General features: G+C 45.4%; 1 protein-coding gene and 1 long non-coding RNA gene across 4 annotated transcripts in view; one reads left to right on the forward strand and one right to left on the reverse strand.

The window, feature by feature from the left end:
- The window catches only part of LOC147100418 (uncharacterized), a 79,063-nt gene that overhangs the window by 27,600 nt on the left and 26,074 nt on the right, over positions 1-25,389 (reverse strand). For all 3 annotated transcript variants that reach the window (XM_085968103.1, XM_085968101.1, XM_085968102.1), the window contains exon 2: positions 8,516-8,602. In XM_085968103.1, the coding sequence (XP_085824229.1) occupies positions 8,516-8,578 (63 nt within the window). In that variant the 5' untranslated portion in view covers positions 8,579-8,602. The remainder of the gene's footprint in view (positions 1-8,515; positions 8,603-25,389) is intronic.
- LOC147100419 (uncharacterized) lies at positions 14,429-20,329 on the forward strand. The gene is made up of 2 exons (XR_015073731.1): positions 14,429-14,635; positions 19,729-20,329. It is a non-coding gene; the product is annotated as an uncharacterized LOC147100419 (long non-coding RNA).

The raw sequence follows: 25,389 nt of genomic DNA on the forward strand, positions 1-25,389 counted from the left end.
CCACAAAGTGCACATGCAAGCTTACAAACTAGAGGAATCCATTCATAATCATCTACTATAACAGCAGATAGTTTTGACACTGACCTTTTACATGTTCAGTAATCATGTAAGCCATGTAAATGTGACGTCCCAATTTGTTGACGATTTCCCTTTAATTTAAGAAGTCCATAACTTGCTGTATCCAGTGTTACACAAGGTACGTTTTAACCAATCAAACTGCTACATTTAATCAGTTGACATACACAGAATCATGGGAAATTGCCGCTGGTTTGAGCACAGCACGCCAAGCATAATGTACACAACTGGCCACTTGACACTTAGACACCAATCAAAATATACCATGTCTCACCTGTCAAAAGTTCCACTGTGGAGAAAAAAAACACCAAGTGAAACAAATTGGGGAATTGCAACTTCAACATTTATGCTAAAAAAAAACCTTAGGAAAACTAGAAATAAAACCCCCCACATGGGACTGTCACCTTACCTGAACTATAATGGCTGCCATGCACAAGTAAGTGGAGTCAGTTAGTCGGACAATTAAATGTCGAGCCCCTCACAAGGAGCCGAGAGAGAGAGAAACTATTTCCTCTGGTGGGGGAGGCCAGAACAAGGGGGCAGAACCTTAAAATTGGAGCCAGGCCGTTCAGGGGTGATGTCAGGAAACACTTCTTCACACAAAGGGTACTGGAAATCCACAACTCTCTCTCCCAAAAATGCTGTTGAGGCTGGGGATCAATTGAAAATTTCAAAATGATGATCGAGAGATTTTTGTTAGGCAAGGTTATTAAGGGTGACGGAACCAAGGCGGGTAGATGGAGTTAAGATACAGATCAGCATGATCTCATTGAATGGCGGAACAGACGCGAAGGGCTGAATAGCCCACTCCTGTTCCCAACAGATTGGGTCTTACTGCCTGGTAGATGTAGGAAAAACAGAAACTCGGGGGGGGGGGGTTAGGGGCAGAGATGCTCTTCGATTGTCCCTCTGCCTGTAAGGAAGCATATGGCTGCTGGTTGCCTCCTCCCAGTAGCAGAGATTGAGAACTCTGGGTGGAGGAGCCTGGGCCCCAGGTCTGTATGGCAGTGCACTGAAGCTCCAACACCGCTGTGATGCCCAACTCTGAACATATTGAATTACACAGGAATCTTAGGTTAAAAGCACTTTTTAAATTGTCTCTCCTCTCCAGTTTGTGAAAGTTGGCCAGTTTAACGGTTGGGGCTGGGGCCAGGCACCTGACCAATGAGTTTGGCCAATGCAAGCATGAAAACAGGGTTAATTTAAAGAGTCTTTAGATACACAAATATTTTCCTCCTCTGACAAGTACAAAAACAAGGACATTTCATTCAATCAGCGTGATCCATTTAAGTAAGTTCTTATTCTTACCCTTTCCCAATTTTAATCATATCCTGATTAGCATTTCCAAAAATTCCACTGAAGTTTCCATTTGAGCTCCACTGAAGACTTGCCCCATGAGAAATCGGCTTCCACTTTCCAAGAACTACAGAGCATCGTTCACTGGGCCAATCATTTCCCCTTCCCATCCCTCAGAACGACCCTGACCATTTGACCTTTAGCTTCTTTCAATTAAGCACGGACTCCCATTCCTTGTTTTTCTTCTTCCAAAATGTATTACCTCACACCTATCCACCTTAAATTATCTAAAGACTCTTTAAATTAACCCAGTTTTCATACTTGCATCTGCCACCTGTCTGCCCATTCCACCAACACATCTTCCTGAAATCGTTTACAGTCCTCTTCACTGTTTGCTAACCCCCTCCCCATTTAGGTGATTAACTAATCTCAATTTGTTACTTATATGCAAGTCTGACTCATCTATATATAAAATCAAAAATAAAAGTAGGCCTACCACTGGCTCTGGGGTACACCACTTTCCAGCCCGTCTCCAGTCCAAGCAACGCCCATTCACCCCATCTCAGTTTCCCCTCTGCCAACCAGTGTTCTATCTACCCTGCTACCTCGCCTCTTGTACCATATGCCTTAATTTTTTTCTAACCAGTCTCGTGACACCTTATCAAATGCCTTCTCAAAATCCAAGTACGCTACATCTCAATGTTCCCTCTTATTTTCTCTTTGTACTGAGCGGGCCACAAACTCCTTTCAGCGCAACATTTTCGTCCGTGGGCAAATTTTACAACAACAGCTTGTACTTATATAGCACCTTTAACGTAGCAAAACGTCCCAAGGCGCTTCACAGGAGTATAAGACAAAAAATTTGACACCGAGCCACAAAGATAAATTAGGGCAGGTGACCAAAAGCTAAGTCAAAGGGGTAAGTTTTAAGGAATGTCTTAAAGGAGGAAAGAGAGGTAGAGAGGAGGAGAGGTTTAGGCAGGGAATTCCAGATCTTAGGGCCTAGGCAACAGAAGGCACAGACTCCCATTCCTTGTTTTGGTGTTCCGCAGGGGTCAGTGCTGGGACCCCAACTCTTTACAATCTATATTAACGATTTGGAGGAAGGGACCAAGTGCAACATATCCAAGTTTGCCGACGATACAAAGATGGGAGGGAAAGCAGTGAGTGAGGAGGACATAAAAAACCTGCAAAAGGACATAGACAGGCTAAGTGAGTGGGCAGAAATTTGGCAGATGGAATATAATGTTGGAAAGTGTGAGGTTATGCACTTTGGCAGAAAAAATCAAAGAGCAAGTTATTATCTAAATGGAGAGAAACTGCAAAGTGCTACAGTACAAAGGGATCTGGGGGTCCTGGTGCATGAAACACAGAAGGTTAGTCAGCAGGTGATCAGGAAGGCCAATGGAATCTTGGCTTTTATTGCAAGGGAGATGGAGTATAAAAGCAGGGAAGTCTTGCTTCAGTTGTACAGGGTACTGGTGAGGCCACACCTGGAATACTGCATAAAGTTTTGGTTTCCATATTTAAGAAAAGATATACTTGCTCTCGAGGCAGTTCAGAGAAGGTTCACTCGGTTGATTCCGGAGATGAGGGGATTGACTTATGAGGAAAGGTTGAGTAGGTTGAGCCGCTACTCATTGGAAATCAGAAGAATGAGGCGATCTTATCGAAACATATAAGATTGTGAGGGGGCTTGATCGGGTGGATGCGGTGAGGATGTTTCCACTGATGGGCAGCACGGTGGCATAGTGGTTAGCACTGTTGCCTCACAGCGCCAGGGACCCGGGTTCGAATCCGGCCTCGGGTGACTGTCTGTGTGGAGTTTGCACATTCTCCCCGTGTTTGCGTGGGTTTCCTCCGGGTGCTCCGGTTTCCTCCCACAGTCCAAAGATGTGCGGGTTAGGTTGATTGGCTATGATAAAAATTGACCCTTAGTGTTAGGGGGATTAAATACGTGGGGTTACAGGGATAGGGTGGGATATGTGTCGGTGCAGGCTCGATGGGCCGAAATGGCCTCTATCTGCACTGTGAGGTTTCTGTGATCTTTCTGTGATCTGATCTGATGGGTGAGACTAGAACTAGGGGGCATAATCTTAGAATAAGGGGCTGCCCTTTCAAAACTGAGATGAGATGAGGAGAAACTTCTTCACTCAGAGGGTAGTAAATCTGTGGAATTTGCTACCTCAGAGAGCTGTGGAAGCTGCGACATTAAATAAATTTAAAACGGAGACAGTTTCCTAGCTGATGAGGGAATTAGGGGTTACGGGGAGCGGGCAGGGAAGTGGACGTGAGTCTAGGTTCAGATCAGCCATGATCCTATTGAATGGCGGAGCAGGCCCGAGGGGCCGTATGGCCTACTCCTGCTCCTACTTCTTATGTTCTTAAGGCACGGCCACCAAAGGTTGAGCGATTATAATCAGGGATGCTCAAGAAGCCAGAATTAGAGGAGCGCAGATATCTCGGGAGGTTGTGGGGCTGGAGGAGATTACAGAGATAGGGAGGGGCGAGGCCATGGAGGGATTTAAAAACAAGGATGAGAATTTTGAAATCAAGGCGTTGCTTAACTGGGAGCCAATGTAGGTCAGCGAGCACAGGGGTGGTGGGTGAACAGGACTTGGTGCCAGTTAGGACACGGGCAGCTGAGTTTTAGATGATCTCAGCTTTACGTAGGGTGGAATGTGGGAGGCCAGCCAGGAGTGCGTTGGAATAGTCAAGTCTAGAGGTAACAAAGGCATGGATGAGGGTTTTAGCAGTGGATGAGCTGAGGCAAGGGCGGAGACGGAGGTGGAAATAGGCGGTCTTAGTTATGTCACGGATGCGTGGTCGGAAGCTCAACAACAAGAAGCACTTAAAAGCATATATACAGTAATGCCATATTGCCACCCCACCGTCTCATATCATGAGACAATCAGACAAGGTTCTATACAAGTTTAACATAACTTCTCTGCTTTTGAATTCTATTCCTCTAGAAATGAGCCCCAGTGCTTTATTTGCACTTTTGTGGCTTTTTTAACCTGCATTGCTAGTTTGAATGATTTGTGAATCGATACCCCAGATCCCTTTGCACCTCTATTCCATTTAGACTCTTATTTTCCAAGGAGTAGGTCGCCTCCTTATTCTGCCTACCAAAAGTACACCACCTCACACTTATCGATATTGAAATTCATTTGTCATTTACATGCCCATTCTGCAAGTTTGTTTAGGGTAGAATTAATCAAAACCTTTTAGTTCGCCATGTACAAATTGTATGTAAAAAAATACTTGTCAGAAATGACTGGGATATAAAAGAACTGCATAATAATGCATTAACACTTCAGAAACGTCACTCAGTTACACGGTTATGCATCGACAAACAATCCAAAAGCCCAAGGTGAGCTGAAAGAGGCATATCCAATTGTGCAATTAGTATTCATTTTAAAGTTTTCAATGTATTAGCCCATCCCTCATGTCACTATAGCAATGGCTGCACAAGCAGCTGGTGCTGTACGTCCACATAAGTAATTAGAATATTAATCACAATGCAACCAGACAACCAACAAATGGCTTTAGTTCACAGCATTAAAAAGAACTGAACAAAAACGGGTAACCGTATTTCCAACTTCAATCACTTCCATTAATAAACGTTGTCTTCTTGAACCAGCACCCCCCATGTAACATGTCAGAAATGCAGCACTTATTCACAAGTGCAGAAAAACACATACACTATTTGAGTCACCAAATTTTTTAAAAGGCAGGAAAAGCTATGATTTAACAGAAATAAACAAACATTCATCTTTCTTCCTGGACAGGAGAACCAATCAGACGGACTTGGAAATGTTTACCGATATGGTGACGCAAAGATGTTAATTTACGAATTTTGCTTCTAATGTTTTTCTCTCAAACATTCTCCACAATATTAATCCCTGCTCTTGTGAAAAATATTGAATTGTTTTAGGTACTTTGTAATTAAATAGTTAGAAACAAACTTCATTGTAAGCTCAATTTTTAATCTGCTATTTCAAACATTTATACCAAATCAAAATTGTGCATCATCGGTTTAATCAAGTATTTTCTGTCTTTAGAAGGAACCACTTGTTTATTAAGAAAGTAGCTTCCTGCAATTTTTATACATCATTACGTAACTCTCGTTTCTATTAATACTGCGCTAAACGTTTAAGAAGAAATCTATATTTACATTATTCCTGGGACTTGTTAGGACCATGAACAAGTCAAAATAAAATGGTTTGTGTTTTTCCCCTTTTTTGGTTCGCTTCCGGTTAATGATTTAAAAAAGTAATATGCAACTCCTACAAATCCTCCCCTCTCCTCAAAACCATGGTTGCATGTTTGTGTAAAGCTACTCACTTCACACGATCACATCAAATCAAATATTGAGAAATTTCAATGTTAAAATGTTTTGAGCATTTCAGAGCCTCTTCAAAAGCATTTGGACTTCAAGACCTCACAGAATCACAGAAACCCCACAGTGCAGATAGAGGCCATTTCGACCCATCGAGCCTGCAGCGACACATATCCCACCCGATCCTCGTAACCCCTACACCAACACATATCCCACCCTATCCCCGTAACCCCACGTATTTAATCCCCCTAACACTAAGGGTCAATTTATCATAGCCAATTATCCTAACCCGCACATCTTTGGACTGTGGGAGGAAACCGGAGCACCCGGAGGAAACCCACGCAAACACGGGGAGAATGTGCAAACTCCACACAGACAGTCACCCGAGGCCGGATTCGAACCCGGGTCCCTGGTGCTGTGAGGCAACAGTGCTAACCACTATGCCACCGTGCTGCCCTGGTTGAAACTTGTTTAGACGAGGGGAAAATTAATTTTAACATTCGAAATTTAGGGGAAAAAAGTGTCAACACTCATTTTGTGTGAAAGTTCATTAAAAATCTTTTAATTCTTTCAAGTCTCATTGCAGCTTTGACAGAAGAAGTTGCTCCAAATTTCTCTTTCCCTCTACAATGCTGTCAAACATACAACAAAAAAACCTCTAATTCGAAACAGAGCTCAAATAAAGTGAATAAAGTGGTTAAACTCCCCAATCCTAAGGCAATGAGGTTATCTATCCCCAGATAACAACAGAAAATGCTGGAAAAACTCAGGCGGCCAGGCAACATCCGTGGAGAGAAACTAGAGTCAACGTTTCGGGTCGAACCCTTTTTCAAAACTGGAAAGGAAATGAAATAGATCGAAGGCAGGGCTGCGATAGAACAAAAGAAGTGGAGAGACATTAAGAGGTATTCAAAACCAGACGCGATGGTGATAGGACAGTGGAGACAAAAGACTGCTCGTATTAGGTGTGAAGTGTACTCAGAGCTGATCTGAATTGGAACAGCATTTGCTAAGATACAGAGCCCTGGAACCCAGCGAGCGTTGTCTTGGGATTCTGTCAGTGCTTTTTCTGTGGCGACACGTGTGGTCCGTTCCCGGGGACTGAGCACTGGATGAGACAGCTGCCATGTGGGAGAGAGAAAAAAAAGGAAGGGGGGGGGGGAGGGGGGAAAGGAGGGAAAACCCAAAACAAAGGGGTGGAAAAACGATAAGTAAAAATGTAATAGGGGCCTATTCAATATGAAAAACTATCCCCAGCCTTGGCGATGAGTTGGGAACAGTTTTGGAGAAGTTGTTTCCTCTTTATCTGTTGCCGTTCCCTCCGTTTCTCACAGACTCGGAGGTACAAACAGGAGCACAAATTCATTCCCCTCTCTCACAACATGATTTAAATAACCCTGAGAGACTCTTTCAAAAAGGGGACAACACCTGGCAAAATTTAACTGGACATTCAACATCACTTTCCTGTATTTTTTTCGGTTTTAAATAATTTTCCAAATTTAAAATTAAATTCTCATTTATGTTTCACCAGGGGCCTAAAAATGGTTTGCTTTAACCTCCTTCTAGCGGCCATTGTACATGTGCTGGGCCTCCACCTGTGTTGTTCCAAAGTGTGGCCAGTGCTCAGTCCCACCTGTAACAGGTTTAATAGGAAGAAGAGGTGCGCGCGGTTAGCCACCAATCTCTCCCACCGATTTTTAAAAGCTTTGCGGAACACCTCCGTTCAGTCCGTAAGGGTGACCCCGAGCTTCCGGTTGCCTGTCATTTCAATTCACCGCTCCATTCCCACTCGGACCTCACCGTCCTTGGCCTCTTGTACTGTTCCACGGAAGCTCAACGTAAACTCGAGGAACAGCACCTCATCTTCCGATTAGGCACTCTGCAGCCATCCGGTCTCAATATCGAGTTCAACAATTTCAGATCATAACCTCGGCCCCTATTTCATTTTCACTTATATTTTTCCACTCCTTTCCTTTCCCCCCCCCCCCCTTTCCTTTTGTTTCTCTCTCACACCTGGCAGCTATCTTTTGCCCTGCCAGTACACTTTACACCTAATCACAGCCTATTACCATCTCGTCTAGCTTCTAATCTCTTTTACTTCTTTTGGTTCTTTTATTCTTTTGTCCGATCGCAGCCCTGCCTTCGATCTAGTTCCTTTTCTCTCCAGTTTTGAAGAAGGGTCAAACCCGAAACGTCAACTCAAATTTCTCTCCACGGATGTTGCCTGACTTGCTGAGTTTTTCCAGCATTTTCTGTTGTTATTCCCGATAGCGGTGGCCGGCTGCACCGAGCTGGTGAGCGCAGAGTTTGTGTAAAGACGCTGCCCTCATCACCATGGGAGCCGGCTCCTCTGCAGCTTCTGCCGGCAGCATGTGGAACACCTCAAGAGGGCGACACGACCGACACCTCACCCACTCCCTCCCTTATCATGCGGCCGCTGCCCCAACTCTCTTGATCATTTCCACTAGACTCCGCAAACGACTCTGTCTGGATTCCCGGGCCCCTCGCCCGCTCCAGCTGTCCCGCTCTCTGCACCGCCTTTGAATTGAAGTGCGCGGGAGCTCAGGGATCAATGCACGGCCGCGCCCCTTAAAGGGAACAGAGTTGCATTCCCTTTATCTATCCAATTGGTCACTTCTTGGGCGGGGGCGGGAGCTCTTATTAAATTTGTTTCCAACAAATGTGTTTGTGCCAACCTCACCCAATATAATCTTCAAGTTTCAGGGTAATTCACAATATTTGCAGGATGGGCATACTTGGCTAACAAGGTGCAGTTGGCTTAATCCGACCCGTCATTCTTACCTCGACTGTTGGAGGCCGGGTCTCCTGCTGTTCCTCGCGTAGATCCATTGACAAGGTACTCATCACTGACAAAGCACAGCTTCTTCCCTGCCAACAATATGTACAAAAAAATCAGAAGCTCAAAAAGGCATCTTGAAATAATGCTGGCCAAAATCTGACTTTACCAGAATCTTGACTACGACAAAACAAAATTGAAAATATGACAGAATGGAGAAACAAACTGGCCACAACAGGACGCTTCAAAAGGCAATTCTTTAAGCAACAGGGCAATTGAGTCATTCATGGATGTGGTGGGTTTGGCTGCCACTAAAAATGGCCAAGCAAATGTCAAAAAGACAGACACTCAGGAACAATTGCTGTGCGTTTGCACTGGAAGTTCCCGTAGAGGTGGAAATACATGTGAAACCAATAAGTTTAAGGATCCATTCAGAAACCCATCAAGAAATGACGCCATGGTGATATATACTCAAAGAAACAAAACGAGGGATGGGTTTCATTCTTGCAACATCAGAACCTCTTGCTACAAATAGCACATTCATTGTAATACAAAGCAAAATACTGCGGATGCTGGAAATCTGAAATAAAGACAGAAAATGCTGGAAACACTCAGCAGGTCAGGCAGCATCTGTGGAGAGAGAAGCAGAGTTAACGTTTCAGGTCGATGACCCTTCCTCAGAATTGGAAAAAGTTGGAGATGCAACAGCTTTTTAAGCAAGTGTAGGGGCAGGGAAAGGGGGGATTTAATGGTGGTCAACCCTTTTGGATCAATTTAAATATGCAGAGAATGGTTCTGCACCTGTTTCAGGAGCTTTCTACAAAGTGCATGAAAAACTAGCCTCCTAAACCCTCCTTCCCCCAAACCACCCCCCATCCCAGAGTCTGAATCTCCCCAACCCTCCTTCCCCCGAACCCCCCCATCCCAGAGTCTGAATCTCCCGAACCCTCCTTCCCCCGAACCCCCCCATCCCAGAGTCTGAATCTCCCCAACCCGCCTTCCCCCGAACCCCCCCATCCCATTTCTCCCTAACCTCTCCTCCCCGAAGTCCCAATCTCCCGCCACCTCCAAAGTCCCAATCTTAACCCCGAGTCCCTGTTCACCTTCCAGTCCAGTCTAGCCCAACCCCGCACCTCTCCCTTCCACAAGCTGCTCCCATTTCTGGTTACCCGAATTTTCAGTCTGGGCTCTCGAGTGGTTAAAAGCAGTGCCCGGGAGATCAGGGTCCCAGACTCAGCCACCTTTAGTGCAGGAGCCGCAGGCCATGCGAGGGATAGCCCGGCTCTGGGGACTCCATAGGCAATGTTTAAAATACCCAGAGAGAAAACAGCTCCAGCATTCCAGAGAAACATTTTTATTCGTGAAACATCTCCTCAGGAAAGTTCTGCAAAATGTCTGTAATTTCCATCGGTGATTAGAGTGGAGTTTCACTCATCGAGCTGCACTTACAGCCCCATCAATCAAGGCTGCAACTACACATTTAATAAATGACATTTTCACAGTCTCAGCAGAACAAGTTAGTGTGCAATAATCCATATACTCTTCAAAACAAAGGGCTGGATAAATATATGGTTAGGAATGGATTGATGGAGTTAATTGTCACATCAGTTTTTAAGCATATATCTTTTACATGGTAACAAAAGCCAGGGTGGAGAAGAGAATGTATTTTGACGCAGCGAGTTGTTGTTATCTGGAATACGCGGCCTGAATGGGCGGTGGAAGCAGAGTCAATAGTGACTTTCAAAAGGGAATTAGAAAAATATTTCAAAAAGGAAACATTTGCAGGACCATGGGGAAAGAGCGGGGGAGTGGGACTAACTGGACCGGCCTTTAGTCAGCACAGGCACGATGGGCCGAATGGTTTGATTCTAGGATACAATTATGACGGGGAAAAAATCTTTTTATAGGCTTGCTGGAGGCTCGTTAAGTTTACACTTAACATATGCAAATCTGTTCCTATTTGAACAGGTGTGGGTTTATAATTGGAGTGATAATTGAAGGCTGGGCCATATTGTCAGATGAGGAAATGCAATAACTCACTGGCAGATTATAGACCAGTTACACTAATGCTTCCAGTCGACAGTGTTAAGTGCGCAGAATAATTCCAGTGCAGATCCATCCTAATTGAATGATGGCGAGCGGTGTGAACCCAGGTTTGGTTTCACCCAGGCTGGAGTAGAACAAACTGCGAGAACACCACCTGTAGAAAGCTCCCACCTCGTTCAAACAACTGGGAACTTTATATTTAAAAAAAGGTGAAAAATTAGACCAGCAAAGAGGCCACAGCCCCATTGGCTCTTGTGTTAAGAGTGAAATGTAAGCCAATGTTAGGATGTGAAAAGTTGTTATAGCTGGGTGGAAAGTTTTCTAGAACTTTGCAAGAGTGATCTCGCCTCTTCAAATTCAAGTTTATTTTCACCCCTCCATTTTATGGATTTTTTAAACTGCAATCACTGTCCTGCATAACAGATCACTCCGCAGAACAAAAGTTCATGCAAACCAGATTCAAATGCTAACCTTTCCATTGATGCTCATTTGCCTCCTGCTCAAATAACACTATTTACTCAAATTTAATTTAGAAAACCAGCAGCATTGAGGAATATTTTTTCCTGTAAAGTACCACTGTTGCTCCCCTAGAGTTGGGGTGAGGGTCAGACTCCACTGCACTGGTATTTGTAGGGTCCTCCCTGATAAAGGTAGTTTTCCTCCCACCGGTTCTCTGCATGCAGCCCAGGGTTTTTTAACCACTGTCACCAGGTGGCGATCCAGCCTTGTTCCTCACTGAGTTAAAATCCAGACCCATTGCACAGCCTCCTACTGCAGATCAATCGTTCCCAGGGCCTTGAAATTGTGGAGCTCTTGACCTGCCTCCCCCTCACCTTTCGCCTACAATCTTTGGGGCTTCAAAACTCGAGCTCGACATCTTCCAACGACCACCTCCTGGCTTCCTGGCCCTAACTTTTCAGAGAGTCGCTGAAACACTCGGGAGTTACAACCATCTCTCTGCAACACACATTTATCGCCCTCAGACTTTAGAACTGCGGAACCGTTAAACGACAAAAGAAACCGCAGAACAGGAAAAAAAAGTAAACTTTAGCCCATTAGTTCGCAACAAAGCAATAACCGGAAAACAAGGAATACAAAGGGACAGGAGACAACACTCAGCACCAGACCGCAGACAGTCCACCTGATTGTGGATTGTGTCCCACTCATTCCATTCCTCACAAGAGCCTCCCTGCCCAAAGCCCATCGCCGGAAACAGGAAATGTGGTTCAGATAACCAGTTTTAACCAGGTTTTATTGGACGCTACCTGTGCGCCGGCAGAATGAGACATTCAATGAACCATATATCGAATTCTCATTGGTCTCAAATGTACCTGGAGCCATCTACCACAAATCCTCGTTGTGCCAGAGGACTGGAGGGTTGCCAATATACCTCTCTTCAAACCTCTAGAGGCCATAGAATTAATATTCACTTAGTAAGACAAGAGTTAATTAAAGCTGGTTTGTAAAAAGCAAGTCATGCCAAACAAATGTAATAGAATTCTTCGAAGAAATAGCAGAGTATATATATATATATATATAGATAAAGGAGAGGAAGTGGATGTTGTGCACGTGAACTTTCAAACGACCTTTGATAAGGTGCCACGTGGCAGGCTTGTTGATACAATTAAGGCACATGGGAAGGGGAAGTGTGATAGCATGGATAGGACATTGATTACAAGACAGAAAACAGTAGTGATTAATGGCTATTTTTTGGACTAAAATCCTATTGTTTGCAATTCTGCCAGCATATCCAAACTGTTTGTGTTAGATGAGGTGCTCTTTGTTCAGGGAACAGCACGGGGCACTGCCACATCGGGTCTCACCTGCGCCTCAGTGACACAACAGTGTTTCGAGGAAGCGGAGTAGTGAATCGGATTTCGTCCACTTACCTCTTGCAACACTCCTGCCTGCTTCCGCTGCCCCCACCCTCCTCAAGCCCCCGCTAATAAAACTGTCAGTCCTTCAGTAACCACAAGTGATCCCCTGTGGTTTGCCACAGACTGCTGCAAAAACAATGACTTAACGGGTTACTGACTCCGTGTGTTAAACAAAGCAGAACGGCATAGACGGAAGCCTCTTTCTGTTCATAACTCTGCAATAATCAGATGCAGAAGGCAGGATTTTCATTGGGCCGTGGAGACGGGATTGGAGGCATGTGGGGGGTTAAAATCCGAAATTGGGGGGGCACGAACCCATCCCGCCCCATGCCAGTTTCAAAGGAGGCGGGTACCTGACCCGTGCTGGGACCCGCCTCCCTGAGGTGGGAAGGGGATTAGTGCCAATTAACTGCCTGTTAACAGGTAATTAACAGGCAGTTTTTAGCCTAATCCCTATTTTTATCCCTGAAGTGTGGGATTCCCAACAGCTCCAAACCATGCCAAGTTAGCGAGGCGGGCCGTCGGGCTTGGAGGGGTCGAGATGTCCGGTGTTCAGGTGAGTGATGGGTGCATGAGTGCAGAGGTAAGTGTGTTTGGTGTGTTTGAAGTAGTTTTACTTACCTTTACAGCCTTCCTTCCTTCAGGTCTCGGGAGTCCCTCATCTCACCGGCACAGAAAGCAGAATGGCCGCAAGCTGTCAAAAAATGTAGCATTCAGCTTTCTGTTCCAGAGAAATCTTTAAATCATCCCGAGAGGAAGGCATTAACTTGGAGTACAGATTGTCAGTGTTTGACAGCTTCAAACGTTGATATTTCATCTGTCAAAAGGTCTTGACAGATGAAATGTCAGTCTGTGACGTCACCTGTTGCTGAGTGGCCCTTAATTGGCCTGCTGAGCTCGCTGGGCGGGCTCCACAAGGTCAATCAAGTCAAAATCACGTGGGTTGGCTATAACTTGATGGAGGCGGGACTACAACCCCGAAAGTTGTAGTCCCGCCTCCTCAATGAAAATCCAGCCCAGAGTCGCCAGAAACAGACAGAGGGGCACTTTTCTTTTTGTGCATATTTTGCGGAGGGATATTAGTGCTCATTTTTGCACTGTCAGCATCAAGCACTCCCAAGTCAAATATAGCATGTTAGATATTGGGTAAAGCTCCCTTTATACTGCACCACCAAGCACTCCCTTAGCTCCACCTAGTTTGACCGTGTTAGTTACCATGTTTTAATAAAGTCATTTATCCGTTGACCTAAAGCAGCACAGGAATTTGGCTCACCCAGTGCGCCTTAAACCCAATTTCAATTGTGAACTCTACTCTACCAAGGTGCTATTTAATTTCCAATACTGTACCAGCTATCTTTATGCCCTCACAGGGTATCATTGCCAGTCTAGTGCTAATTAACACTTTTATGCTATGGAGCCATATTCACTGGGTGCTCAGTTAAAATTGCTCCAAATTATTTTTTCATACCTTGGAAAATACTTTGCCGCATGGAATTAAAATGCACATCCAATTCCACACAGCTCCATTTTCTCCTCCATTCCACATAGCAGGTCAATGTCGATTTAAGAACACACTTACACTACAGCTGAACCCTGCTCCAGAGCAAGTTTCACTCGACTTTGTTTGAGAATCAGGTTGTGAATAACACCAACTACCTAGTGTTGGTGAAGCTGCTTTCGTTGCAGTGTAAATGCAGCCCGAGTTTGCTTCACTTGGGGGTCAGAATAACTCCCCTGCCTTATCTGCAGGTTTGTGTTGCAACATGTTCAATTACTGAACAGCCTTCCCTTCTCCATGTGATTTGTTTTATTAAAGAGAAACATAACAGGATTGACATCGGCCCACACCAGTAACCACACACTGCAGCTCGTGCGTCTGACGCTGCATCTATATTTAGTGCTGCTACTGCCATTTGGCACGGGGCCTGGCTGACTGTGGAGCGGCATAGAATCAGTGACACGTAATGGAGTTTCTGATTGGGGGGGGGGGGGGGGCACAGACAATGGATTCAATCTTCAGTAGTCTGTTAACATGGAGCCAAACAGAGGTCAGGAGACCTGGCAGAGCATCATGTGAGAGCTGACCCTGGGGCAGCAGATGTAGATGAGGACGAGGAGGGAGCCAAGGGGGATCCCATGAGGTGACGGTGCAGGAGAGGGAAGAGAAGCCATTGCTGGAGAGGCACCGTGATAATCGGATAAGTAAGAATGAAAGAAGCAAGGTTATTCACATGGAGCTGGATTACAGAAGAGGAATTGGAATGGATGGCCTGGTGAAAACACTGTAGAAAGGTTGAGGAAGAATAACTCACCATGGTCTGAGTCACAGTGACTTTGGCTAGGGGTGTTTTGGGACACTCAGCAAGGTAGGCTCTAGACTGGAGGGATTCAAACAGTGAGAATTGGGATAGGAGTTGATGACATGTTCAAGTAACTCGAGGAAATGCAGGTCAGAGATGGGGCGATAGTTGGAGATTTTTTTTAAGTGAGGGAGATGATGACTGGTTTGGAAGGCCGAAGGACAGTACCCGAAGAAAGGAAAGCATTGGCTATATCTGTTGGCATGGGGGGGGGGGGGGGGGGGGGGTGGCCATGCCTTGTAATTGAGCTGTGAGAGTTTGAGTGGGGAGGGGATCGAAGGAGTAGGAGGTAGGTCTTATAGCCAAGATGAGCTTTGAGAGGGCAGGGAAATAGGCGAGAACTGCAAAAAGTTGTGGTCTTGGGTTAGAGTAGGAGAGAGACAGGGGAAGGGAAGTAAGGGACAATGGACAGGAGGAAGGGGTAGAGCAACCACACTGATGGGCTCACTGTTGGAGAAGAAGTCCATAAGCTCCTTGAATTTGTTATTTGTGGTGAGGGTCGAGGGGATAGAGAGGCAGTTGGTCATGGGAAAAGAAAAAAGGACCTTACCTTCTGGAGAAATAGGTGGTTTTGCCCGAGGATAGCAAAGCTCAGTAGTGCTTGATGCAGTCAAGCCAGATCTGACAATCGACGACTAGGCCAGTTTGTACATCAAATACATTTGAGCTTGCACCCTCTGTTTTAAGAAAAGCAAAAGACAGGGGCTCTTCCAGGGAGAATAGCGTGGGCAAGACAGAGATTGACTGGCTGGCTTGAGATTGAGAGGGTGAATAAATCATGTGAGATTGAAGCATACTTGCTTTTTATAATCGATTTCCTGGATGTGGTTTTAAAAGTCATAAATTCTCCTATTACAAGTACTTATTTTGCAGATATAATGATTTATATTTTTCTTAGTTTTAGATTATAAAGTTTTATTGAAGAGTAGAGTGCTTTTGCATCTTGGACAGTTCACATCAGCATCAAACACTCCCAGAGCAGGTACAGCACAGGTTATTTACAGAGTAAAGCTCCCTCTACACTGTCCCATCAAACACTCCCAGGGCAGGTACAGCACGGGTTAGATACAGAGTACAGAAGAGAAGAGTTTTGAGGAGGTTTTTGAAAGCAGGGAGGGAGGCGATAAGGCAGCAGGAACTAGGTAGTGACTTCCAGAGTATGATGGTTGAACAAATGGCCACCAATGATGGAACGAGGGGGGGGTGGGGGGTGACGCAGGCTGGAGGAACTCACTCGTGTAGGGTGGGGTGATACCATGCAGGGATTTGAAAGGGAGGATAAGAACTTTGACATAGTCTGCTGGCGACATTCACTGTCCAGGCTCACAAAGAATGATCACTCAGGTGATGTATTCGGAGGCTGACAGCACCTACGAAACTGGACCCCTGCTTTCACAGAGGAGAAAAATCAAAAACAAAATAAATTACAGACAACACATCAGTGAGATTGTAACATCAGAGATTCAGTGCCTGGCCTGTACGGATATCAAACTGAGTTCAAAGCATCAATTTATGCCCCCAGTCCCTGCCCAACCTAACACTGTGGTTTGTCATACAAGTTCTTTAGTTCTAGTGATATACTGTGTTATGATATCAGGTGAGTCACTGAGGTAACCTGAGCCCACATGAATAGAGGAAAAGTGGCAACAAATGTTACTGTTTAACCAACATCACTCCCTGGGTGACTAACCCAAAACAGAGAGAGATGGGAATTCTGTTCAGTTGCAGAGAGGAGCTGATTGAAAGCTCTTCCCCATCACATCTTCAAATGAAAACCTGCCTGCTTCCTGGATGGTTCAATGGGCAAGTAAGAGGACAGGATATGCTCTCACTGCAGTCAGGGAGTGGTGGAGACAGAGATGCACTTCCTCACAGCTTGTAGAAAATATCAGGGCATAAGGGACAATTTCTACCCAAAATTCACAAAAATATGCCCGGATTTCAGAAATTTGAATGACGACCAAAAACTCCCATACCTACTAGGGGAAGAGAGAAATTGTATAACACTAGCGGCACACTATGTTACAGCTTGCCATAAACAGAGGGACAACCACTAAATATAAGAAAAGAGTATATTTAAATTATATGAAAGTATATTTATACACTCAGGGATATATCTGTTTATACACTGTATGGATAGATCTGTATTTTTGTGAACAAACATGAATGTTTTTCGATGCTTTGGCAACATAAGATGTAACTTGTCATGCCAATAAAGCGATTTGAATTGAATCGAATTGAATAGTTACATAGGGTACGAAATAACAACAGAAAATGCTGGAAAATCTCAGCAGGTCAGGCAACATCCGTGGAGAGAGAAATAGAGTTAACGTTTCGGGTCGAAACCCTTCTACAGAACTGAGAGAAAAGGCAGGAAGTGAAACAAAAGGCAGTTTGGGGGCTGGGCAGTGGGGGAGGGGCTGAAAGAAGAGACATTAAGAGATATTCAAGGTGAGACGAGATAGTAATAGGACAGGTAAAGAGACAAACAATGGCTCTGGATGAAGTGTGAAATGCGCTGACAGAGTGAGAGACAGCTGCCCTGTGGGAGAGAGAGAAACAGGAAAAGGCACAAACCGAAAGTGTGGATAAAAATATAAAAATAATAGGGGCCGAGGTTATGATCTGAAGTTGTTGAACTCGATATTGAGTCCGTACATAGGGTACGGTAGCATCGTGGTTATGTCACTGGGCTAGTAATCCAGAGGCCTGGACTAATAATCCAGAGACGAGAGTTCAAATCCCACCACGGCAGCTGGAGAATTTAACCGTGGTGACCATGAAACTATCGGATTGTCGGAAAAACCCATCTGGTTCACTAATGTCCTTTAGGGAAGGAAACCTGCCGTCCTTACCCGGTCTGGCCTCTGTGACTCCAGACCCACAGCAATGTGGTTGACTCTTAACTGCCCTCTGAAATGGCCCAGCAAGCCACTCAGTTGTAACAAACCGCTTCGACAAAGTCAGCACTGTGGGAGGACCTTCACCACACGGACTGCAACAGTTCAAGGCGGCGGCTCACCACCACCTTCTCGAGGGCAACTAGGGATGGGCAATAAATGCTGGCCTCGCCCACATCCCATGAACAAATAAAAAAAAGTTCTGAGCCAGGGAGACCAGGAATGTCGCACACTCAATTCCCTGTTTGTGCTCAGCTATTTGGACAGTACAATTAACCTCAGCTCCTCTGTGCTAGAGGAGGGAAAAGTAACAAGGCACTTTCTCCCGATTCCTGTACACTGCTGGAAGGCCAAGTGCCACCTAGAACTACAAAGTAATTAGATGACTGTTTAACAGCCTCGTTAAAATATAGCGGTCTAAAACTGTACTGTGTGTTTTCAGTTCAAACAATCTATTCGCTTGGGTAAGCTAAGCATGTTTTAGCAACAGACAAATGTAGTCATTTTAAAAGCCACGACAGGAGATAAGTCAACAATCATCTTATCAGATGATTGCGACAAATCTCAGAAACCATCATTTCAACAGCTATTGGGATATTTAGAAAAAAAGCCAAGTTGTGGTGATTGAGCAGCAAAAACACGTTACATTTTGCAAGCCTATCTTTGTGGGGCGTCAGACTGCACCCGACCTGAAGCTGAAAACTTAAACCATTCAGCTCCATTCGAGTCTATTTACCAGCCAGCTCCTACCCAGAACTTTGTGAGACTTCAGCCAGGGAGACAGACACAGAGGTCATTTTAACCGTACTCACTGGGCGGGAAACCCGCAGGAACGCCGGTTTTATTCCCTGATTTTAAATGGAGAGTAAATCGGGCGATGTGTAAAACCAGCGTTGCCCTCGATCCCGTCTGTTTCCCCGACCAGCGGGTAGGGTTAAAACCGCCCCCCCCCCCCCCCCCAGTCTCTACCCCGCTCTCTCCCCTAGTGCCGTTATCAATGCACTTTCCGTTCTCTGCACAGATAGACTGTAAATTTTGTCTGATAACGCTCCTGTGAAGGGTCTTGGGATGTTTTACTACATTTAAGGCGCTATATAAATGTGTTTTTGTATCAGCACCCAATGTTATATACCAGCTCCCTTAATTGTATTTTGCGGTTCTCTCATCTGATTGGTGGAAAATAACAGTGATGACAAGAATTTCTGCCTTTTGATTTTCTGCAGTTTTAAGCAGCTAGGGTTTCAAATGAAGTGACGAGTACTTTTTCATTAAGTACAAAACAGTGGATGAAGAAAAACTCCTTGTTTGTAAATCAAGTAGATTTGCTGTCCACTAATTAGTGGATCAATGACTCTCTTCGATGGCAGGGAATCAGGTTTCTCTGGTTATGTTGGAGACCCTTTCAGACACTGAATTCCAGATCATAACTCACTGCGTTAAAAAAAATTCTCTTCTCACCTCTGGCGCTGTTACAAATTACATTAAATCTGTGACCTGTGGTTACCAACCCTGCCGCCACTGGAGACAGTTTCTCCTTATTTACTCGATCAAAACCCTTCATGATTTTGAACACCTCAATAAATCTCCCCTGAACCTTCTCTGCTCTAAGGAGAACAACCCCAGCTTCTCCAGACTCCCCACATCACTGAAGTCCCTCATCCCTGGAACCATTCCAGTAAATCTCCTCTGCACCTTCTCCAAGGTCTTGACATCCTTCCTACAGTGTGGTGCCCAGAATTGGCCACAATACTCCAGCTGGGGCCTAACAACAATTTATAAAAGGTTTAGCATTTTGTACTCTGTGCCTCTATTTATAAAGCCAACGATCCCGTATGTTTTTTTTTTAAGAACAGCCTTCTCAACTTATCCTACCACCTTCAAAGATTTGTGTACATAAACTCCCAGGTCGCCCGGTTCTTGCACCCCCTTTAAAATTGTACCATATACACTTTATATTACCTCTCCTCATTCTTCCTTCCAAAATACATCACTTCACAATTCTCTGCATTAAATTTCATGTCATTTCCCTCACCAGGAAACCGGTTCCTGGTTTGATGACAGACACCAGGGGGCGCTGGGTGTCTGCTCGGGCATTTTCTGCTCATCGAATACTGGATATCGGACAAATCAGAGGCAGTGGAAGGGGGCGAGAGAGGTAGAACCAGGGAACCGGGAGAGAGCCCGGTGCACGATAGCGGCCAGGAGGCAGAGCACAGCCAGCGTGAGCTTTCTGCACAACCGGAGAGAGAGAGTGTAAAACAAGTACAACCTACTGACTGAAAAAGGAGTGTGTTACAACTCGGGGGGGGTTTCAAACTGCCCTCCCAAGGGGGAATCCCGGAGGTGATTATATTTCTGCCATGTGATTTCTGGGTTTTGACACTATCCCTGTTGCTGTGTTAATACAGGAGGTTTTTTTGTGATGACGTTGCTGGTTTCCTTTGGCTGGTGGCTATCGTCTTTCAGAAGTTAGGAGAGGGAATCCCCAGGATTGTGGAGATATTGACAAAGTCCTCGGGAGTGCCCAATATCGCCAGGGATACACACTCTCTCCCCCCCCCCACACACACACCCGGAACCACAATCCAAGTGGAAAGTGAAGGAAGTAACATTCTAAAATAAACTACTAAAGGAATCATTTGTAAAAAGGAGCAGTGTTTACTTCCTCCACTTTAATTTTTTTTTTAAACTTATAGCCTCAAGTTATTTTCTTTTTTTTAAAAATGTTAAGCAACAGGATTCTTAAATCTATGAAGAAACTTGTGGGTTCAAGTCCCTGTCAGCTATTCTGGCAAGCTCATCAATGTAATGTCATAACCTTATCTCCTATTTTAACATTCGCTGCGGTTCTCAATGTAAAGGTGCCGGTGGAATGCCACATCAATCGGTTCCTGACAGACTGGGGGCGGGGGAATCTCACAGTGTCAACCCCAAGTAATGTCACAGGCCTGGCCAACGCCGGCCAACGGGAAGACCTGCTTTTACTGACGGGAAGCGGTGGGCTTGCCGCAGTAGCCCTCTATAATCAGGGGTCACTCACTTTATAATGCAGGGCAAGTGCAGCCCGGGCAGTGGAATAGAACAGAGCCCCGGACTCGGTCTGCGGGCCGCACTATAGAAACTGCACCGCTCCAATTTCACTGCATTGTTTTATTTTGCGGTGTTTATTGTGACTTTGCTTTTATGCTGTTTATTTGGATTTTGATGTTAAATGCCTTAAACGTGATGTTACCTTGGTTTATATGTGACCTGTGTCACACAATTAAAGCTGCTTTTAAAAGAAAAGACTTGCATTTATATAGCGCCTTTCACGACCTCAGGATGTCCCAAAGCGCTTTACAGCCAATTAAATACAGTTTGACGTGTGGTCACTGTTATAATGTAGCAAACGCGGCAGCCAATTTGCGCACAGCAAGGTCCCACAAACAGCAATGTGATAATGGCCAGATAATCTGTTTCAGTGATGTTGGTTAATGGATAAATATCGGCCAGGACCTCAGGGAGAAATCCCCTGCTCTTCTTCGAAATAGTGCCATGGGATCTTTTACATCCACCGGAGGGGGAAAGATGGGGCCTCGGTTTAACGTCTTATCCGAAAGCTGGCACCTCAGACAGTGCAGCACTCCCTTGGAGTGTCAGCCTACACATTGTGCTCAAGTACCTGGAGTGGGACTTGAACCCACGGCCTTCTGACTCAGAGCCGAGAAAGCTGTGACTGAGTTACGGCTGACAGTTTCTATGTGACCTGCAGGTCACCATCCCACATCATCAAAGCTGCTTTTATGCTGCCTGAGGTCCGGGACAGTGACAATGGTTCCTGATGCAAGGGTGTCGAGCAACCAGTGGAAAAGCCAAAGGAAACTGGCTGGATTTGGGAAGCTCAGCCACCGGCAAGACTCGGTACAATACCGGGTGTTCTCAGTCGCTTGCTGTGAGACCCAGTGTGGCACTTAACCCAATATCAAAGCACCATGGGTGGCAGACAAAGATTGGCGATCCCAGCTCCTCGTTACCCCATCAAGCACTCCCAGGTCAGGTCCAGCAATGGTTAGATGGCTGCAAATAAACATCAACATCTCAGAAGGAGTCCAGAAAGCCGATTCCCTGGTTTATGTTGTCAGTTATCAACTGCTTAAGTGCTGTATATGGAAGAGTGAAAGCCTCAAGACACAGGTGTTAATTGGGTAGTAACAGAAAATGCTGGAAACACTCGGCAGGTCAGGCAGCATCTGCGTAGAGAGAAACACAGTTAATGTTTCAGGTGGACAGGCTTTCAGAGATCATCGATCTGAAACATTGGTGGGAATTTTCCCAGCCCTGGGGAGGCGGGTATGGAGACAGGACTGCCGGGAAAATGGCAGAAACTGGGAGCGGGTACCGACCTCACTCCCAACCCCGCTCCCAACCTGCCTCCGCGCCATCTTCCCGGGAGGCGGGTCCCCGAGTCGCGCAGGGACCCGTCTCCTCGAGGCGGGAAGGGGATTAGAGCCAATTAACTGCCTGTTAACTGGTAGTGGTACAACTCGGAGTATCCTAGATGGAGCTTCCCTCAAAACCATGGTTATTCATTCCCAGCGCCCAGGCCAACACCACAAATCTCTCCTTGGAGTGCAACTATTTCAGACTATAACCTCTGCCCCTAGTTTTTCAGATGGCAGCTGTTGATGATTCTGCCATCCCCATTTGCAACATTTAACCGCTCCTGCCTTCCACCCTATCACAGACCGTCCCTTTTGTTCTTTCCTCCCCTTCCCGCCTCCCCTCCCCCATTTCCCTGCCTCTGCACCCGCTTAAAAACCTGTTTACATCTCTAACTTTTTTCCAGTTCTGACGAAGGGTCCCAGACCTGAGACGTTAACTCGGTTTCTCTCTCCACAGATGCTGCCTGGCCTGCTGAGTGTTTCCAGCATTTTCTGTTCTTTCTCTCCTTTTGTTCCTTACTGTGATTTATATAACTGGAGAGTGAACAGATATTTTAAAAGCCAGACCTGGACGTATGCAGCATCTAATAAATGAGACTGGAACGGCAGTCACACGCCTTTCACACTCCCACCGTGGATGCCTGATTATAAAACTACCGCTTCAGCTTTTATCTGATCCAGTTAGGCAAGCTGAGTCACTGTTGATGCAACACCTCCACCCAGTTCGTAGATGGAGTCATTTCTAATCTCAATAGAGTGAAAAATAGTATTATACAAGCATATAAAAAACACCCACAGGCTACCTTTGTGCAGAAAGCCTGCTGGATTAGGTTGAGGCATTAGAAGCCTCAGTATAAATCCTACCCTTTTTTTTAATGAAGTGTTGGATTACCACGAGATAAAGGCACTTTTACTTTAGCAATGCAGCAGGCAGTCTATTCACCGCTTGATTATTACAACACACGTTTGAGAATTAGGCATGTCTTTAATGGTTTATAACTAATGAGATTAAAAGCCGACAAATCCCCCGGACCGGACGGCCTACATCCTAGGGTTCTAAAAGAGGTGGCTGAAGAGATGGTGGATGCATTGGTTTTGATCTTCCAAAATTCCCTAGATTCTAGAATGGTCCCAGCGGATTGGAAGGTCGCAAATGTAACACCTCTATTCAAGAAAGGAGGGAGAGAAAAAACAGGGAACTACAGGCCAGTTAGCCTGATATCAGTCATTGGGAAAATGCTGGAATCCATTGTTAAGGAAGCACTTAGAAAATCATAACATGATTAGGCCGAGTCAACATGGTTTTATGAAAGGGAAATTGTGTTTGACAAATTTATTAGAGTTTTTTGAGGATGTAACTAGCAGGGTAGATAAAGGAACCAGTGGATGTACATTTGGATTTCCAAAAGGCATTCGATAAGGTGCCACATAAAAGATTATTACACAAGATTAGGGCTCATGGGGTTGGGGGTAATATAGTAACATGGATAGAGGATTGGTTAACAGACAGAATACAGAGAGTAGGGATAAACGGATCTTTTTCAGGCTGGCAGGCTGCAACTAGTGGGGTGCCGCAAGGATCAGTGTTGGGGCCTCAGCTATTTACAATCTATATTAATGACCTAGATGAAGGACCGAGTGTAATGTATCCAAGTTTGCTGATGATACAAAGCTAGGTGGAACAGTAAGCTGTGAGGAGGACACAAAGAGGCTGCAAAGGGATATAGATAGACTAAGTGAGTGGGCAGTAAGGTGGCAGATGGAGTATAATGTAGGGAAATGTGAGGTTATTCACTTTGGTAGGAAGAATAGAAAAACAATTTTTAAAACAGTGAAAAACTTTCACATGTTGGTGTTCAGGGAGATTTGGGTGTCTTCGTTCAAGAAACACAAAGCTAGCATGCAAGTACAGCAAGCAATAAGGAAGGATGAGAAGGAAATGGAAGTTAGAGTGGGTGAATTCAATGTCAAATCAGGTACAGAAAGAAAAAGAGAGGGAGAGAAAGGTAGGATTAAGAGAGGGGGATAAAAAAGAGACAAAGAAAATTTAAAAAATGCTAATTTAATTTTTTTTTTTTTAATCTCCATCTCCAACAACAATTAAAAACTGAAGGAATGAAACGCTAAACTTGATTTTCAGTGCCAGAGGGGTTAACTGGCAGTAATTAACACTTATCATGTCATTAAAAGGGTACTTAGACGGAAATAGTCAAGCCCTAACTTTCTATGGCAAGTTTAGTTCTACTGAGCAAATACAGCAGCTCCACGGCATTTAATGCATTGGAATGGTGAGGCAGCCAGCGGGATTCTGCTTTTGTAAAGCCAACGACGGAGCGGCGCGTCTCGGACAGCAATTCTGTATTTCCCCATTTAACCGCCCTCGCCTGAGGTTACTGTGCGAGTTGTGCATAAATAACAGCGAGCGCAGTTAGCCTCACTGATAGTTAGACAGTAAATTCTGGGCCATGATGTCTGGCTCGTTGAAGACGAATAAGTGATGGAGTGCATGTTTGCACGTGTGTGGGCCTGCACTGGTTACTGGGAGAGGGGTACAGTTACAGTGTGCACTGGTTACTGGGAGAGGGGTACAGTTACAGTGTGCACTGGTTACTGGGAGAGGGGTGCAGTTACAGTGTGCACTGGTTACTGGGAGAGGGGACAGTTACAGTGTGCACTGGTTACTGGGAGAGGGGACAGTTACAGTGTGCACTGGTTACTGGGAGAGGGGTACAGTTACAGTGTGCACTGGTTACTGGGAGAGGGGACAGTTACAGTGTGCACTGGTTACTGGGAGAGGGGTACAGTTACAGTGTGCACTGGTTACTGGGAGAGGGGTACAGTTACAGTGTGCACTGGTTACTGGGAGAGGGGTACAGTTACTGTGTGCACTGGTTACTGGGAGAGGGGTGCAGTTACAGTGTGCACTGGTTACTGGGAGAGGGGTGCAGTTACAGTGTGCACTGGTTACTGGGAGAGGGGACAGTTACAGTGTGCACTGGTTACTGGGAGAGGGGACAGTTACAGTGTGCACTGGTTACTGGGAGAGGGGTACAGTTACAGTGTGCACTGGTTACTGGGAGAGGGGACAGTTACAGTGTGCACTGGTTACTGGGAGAGGGGTACAGTTACAGTGTGCACTGGTTACTGGGAGAGGGGTACAGTTACAGTGTGCACTGGTTACTGGGAGAGGGGTACAGTTACTGTGTGCACTGGTTACTGGGAGAGGGGCACAGTTACAGTGTGCACTGGTTACTGGGAGAGGGGTACAGTTACTG

Source organism: Somniosus microcephalus, chromosome 26 (assembly GCF_052327205.1).
Source record: "Somniosus microcephalus isolate GS21.2 chromosome 26, FLI_Smic_1.0, whole genome shotgun sequence".
Classification (NCBI taxonomy): domain Eukaryota; kingdom Metazoa; phylum Chordata; class Chondrichthyes; order Squaliformes; family Somniosidae; genus Somniosus; species Somniosus microcephalus.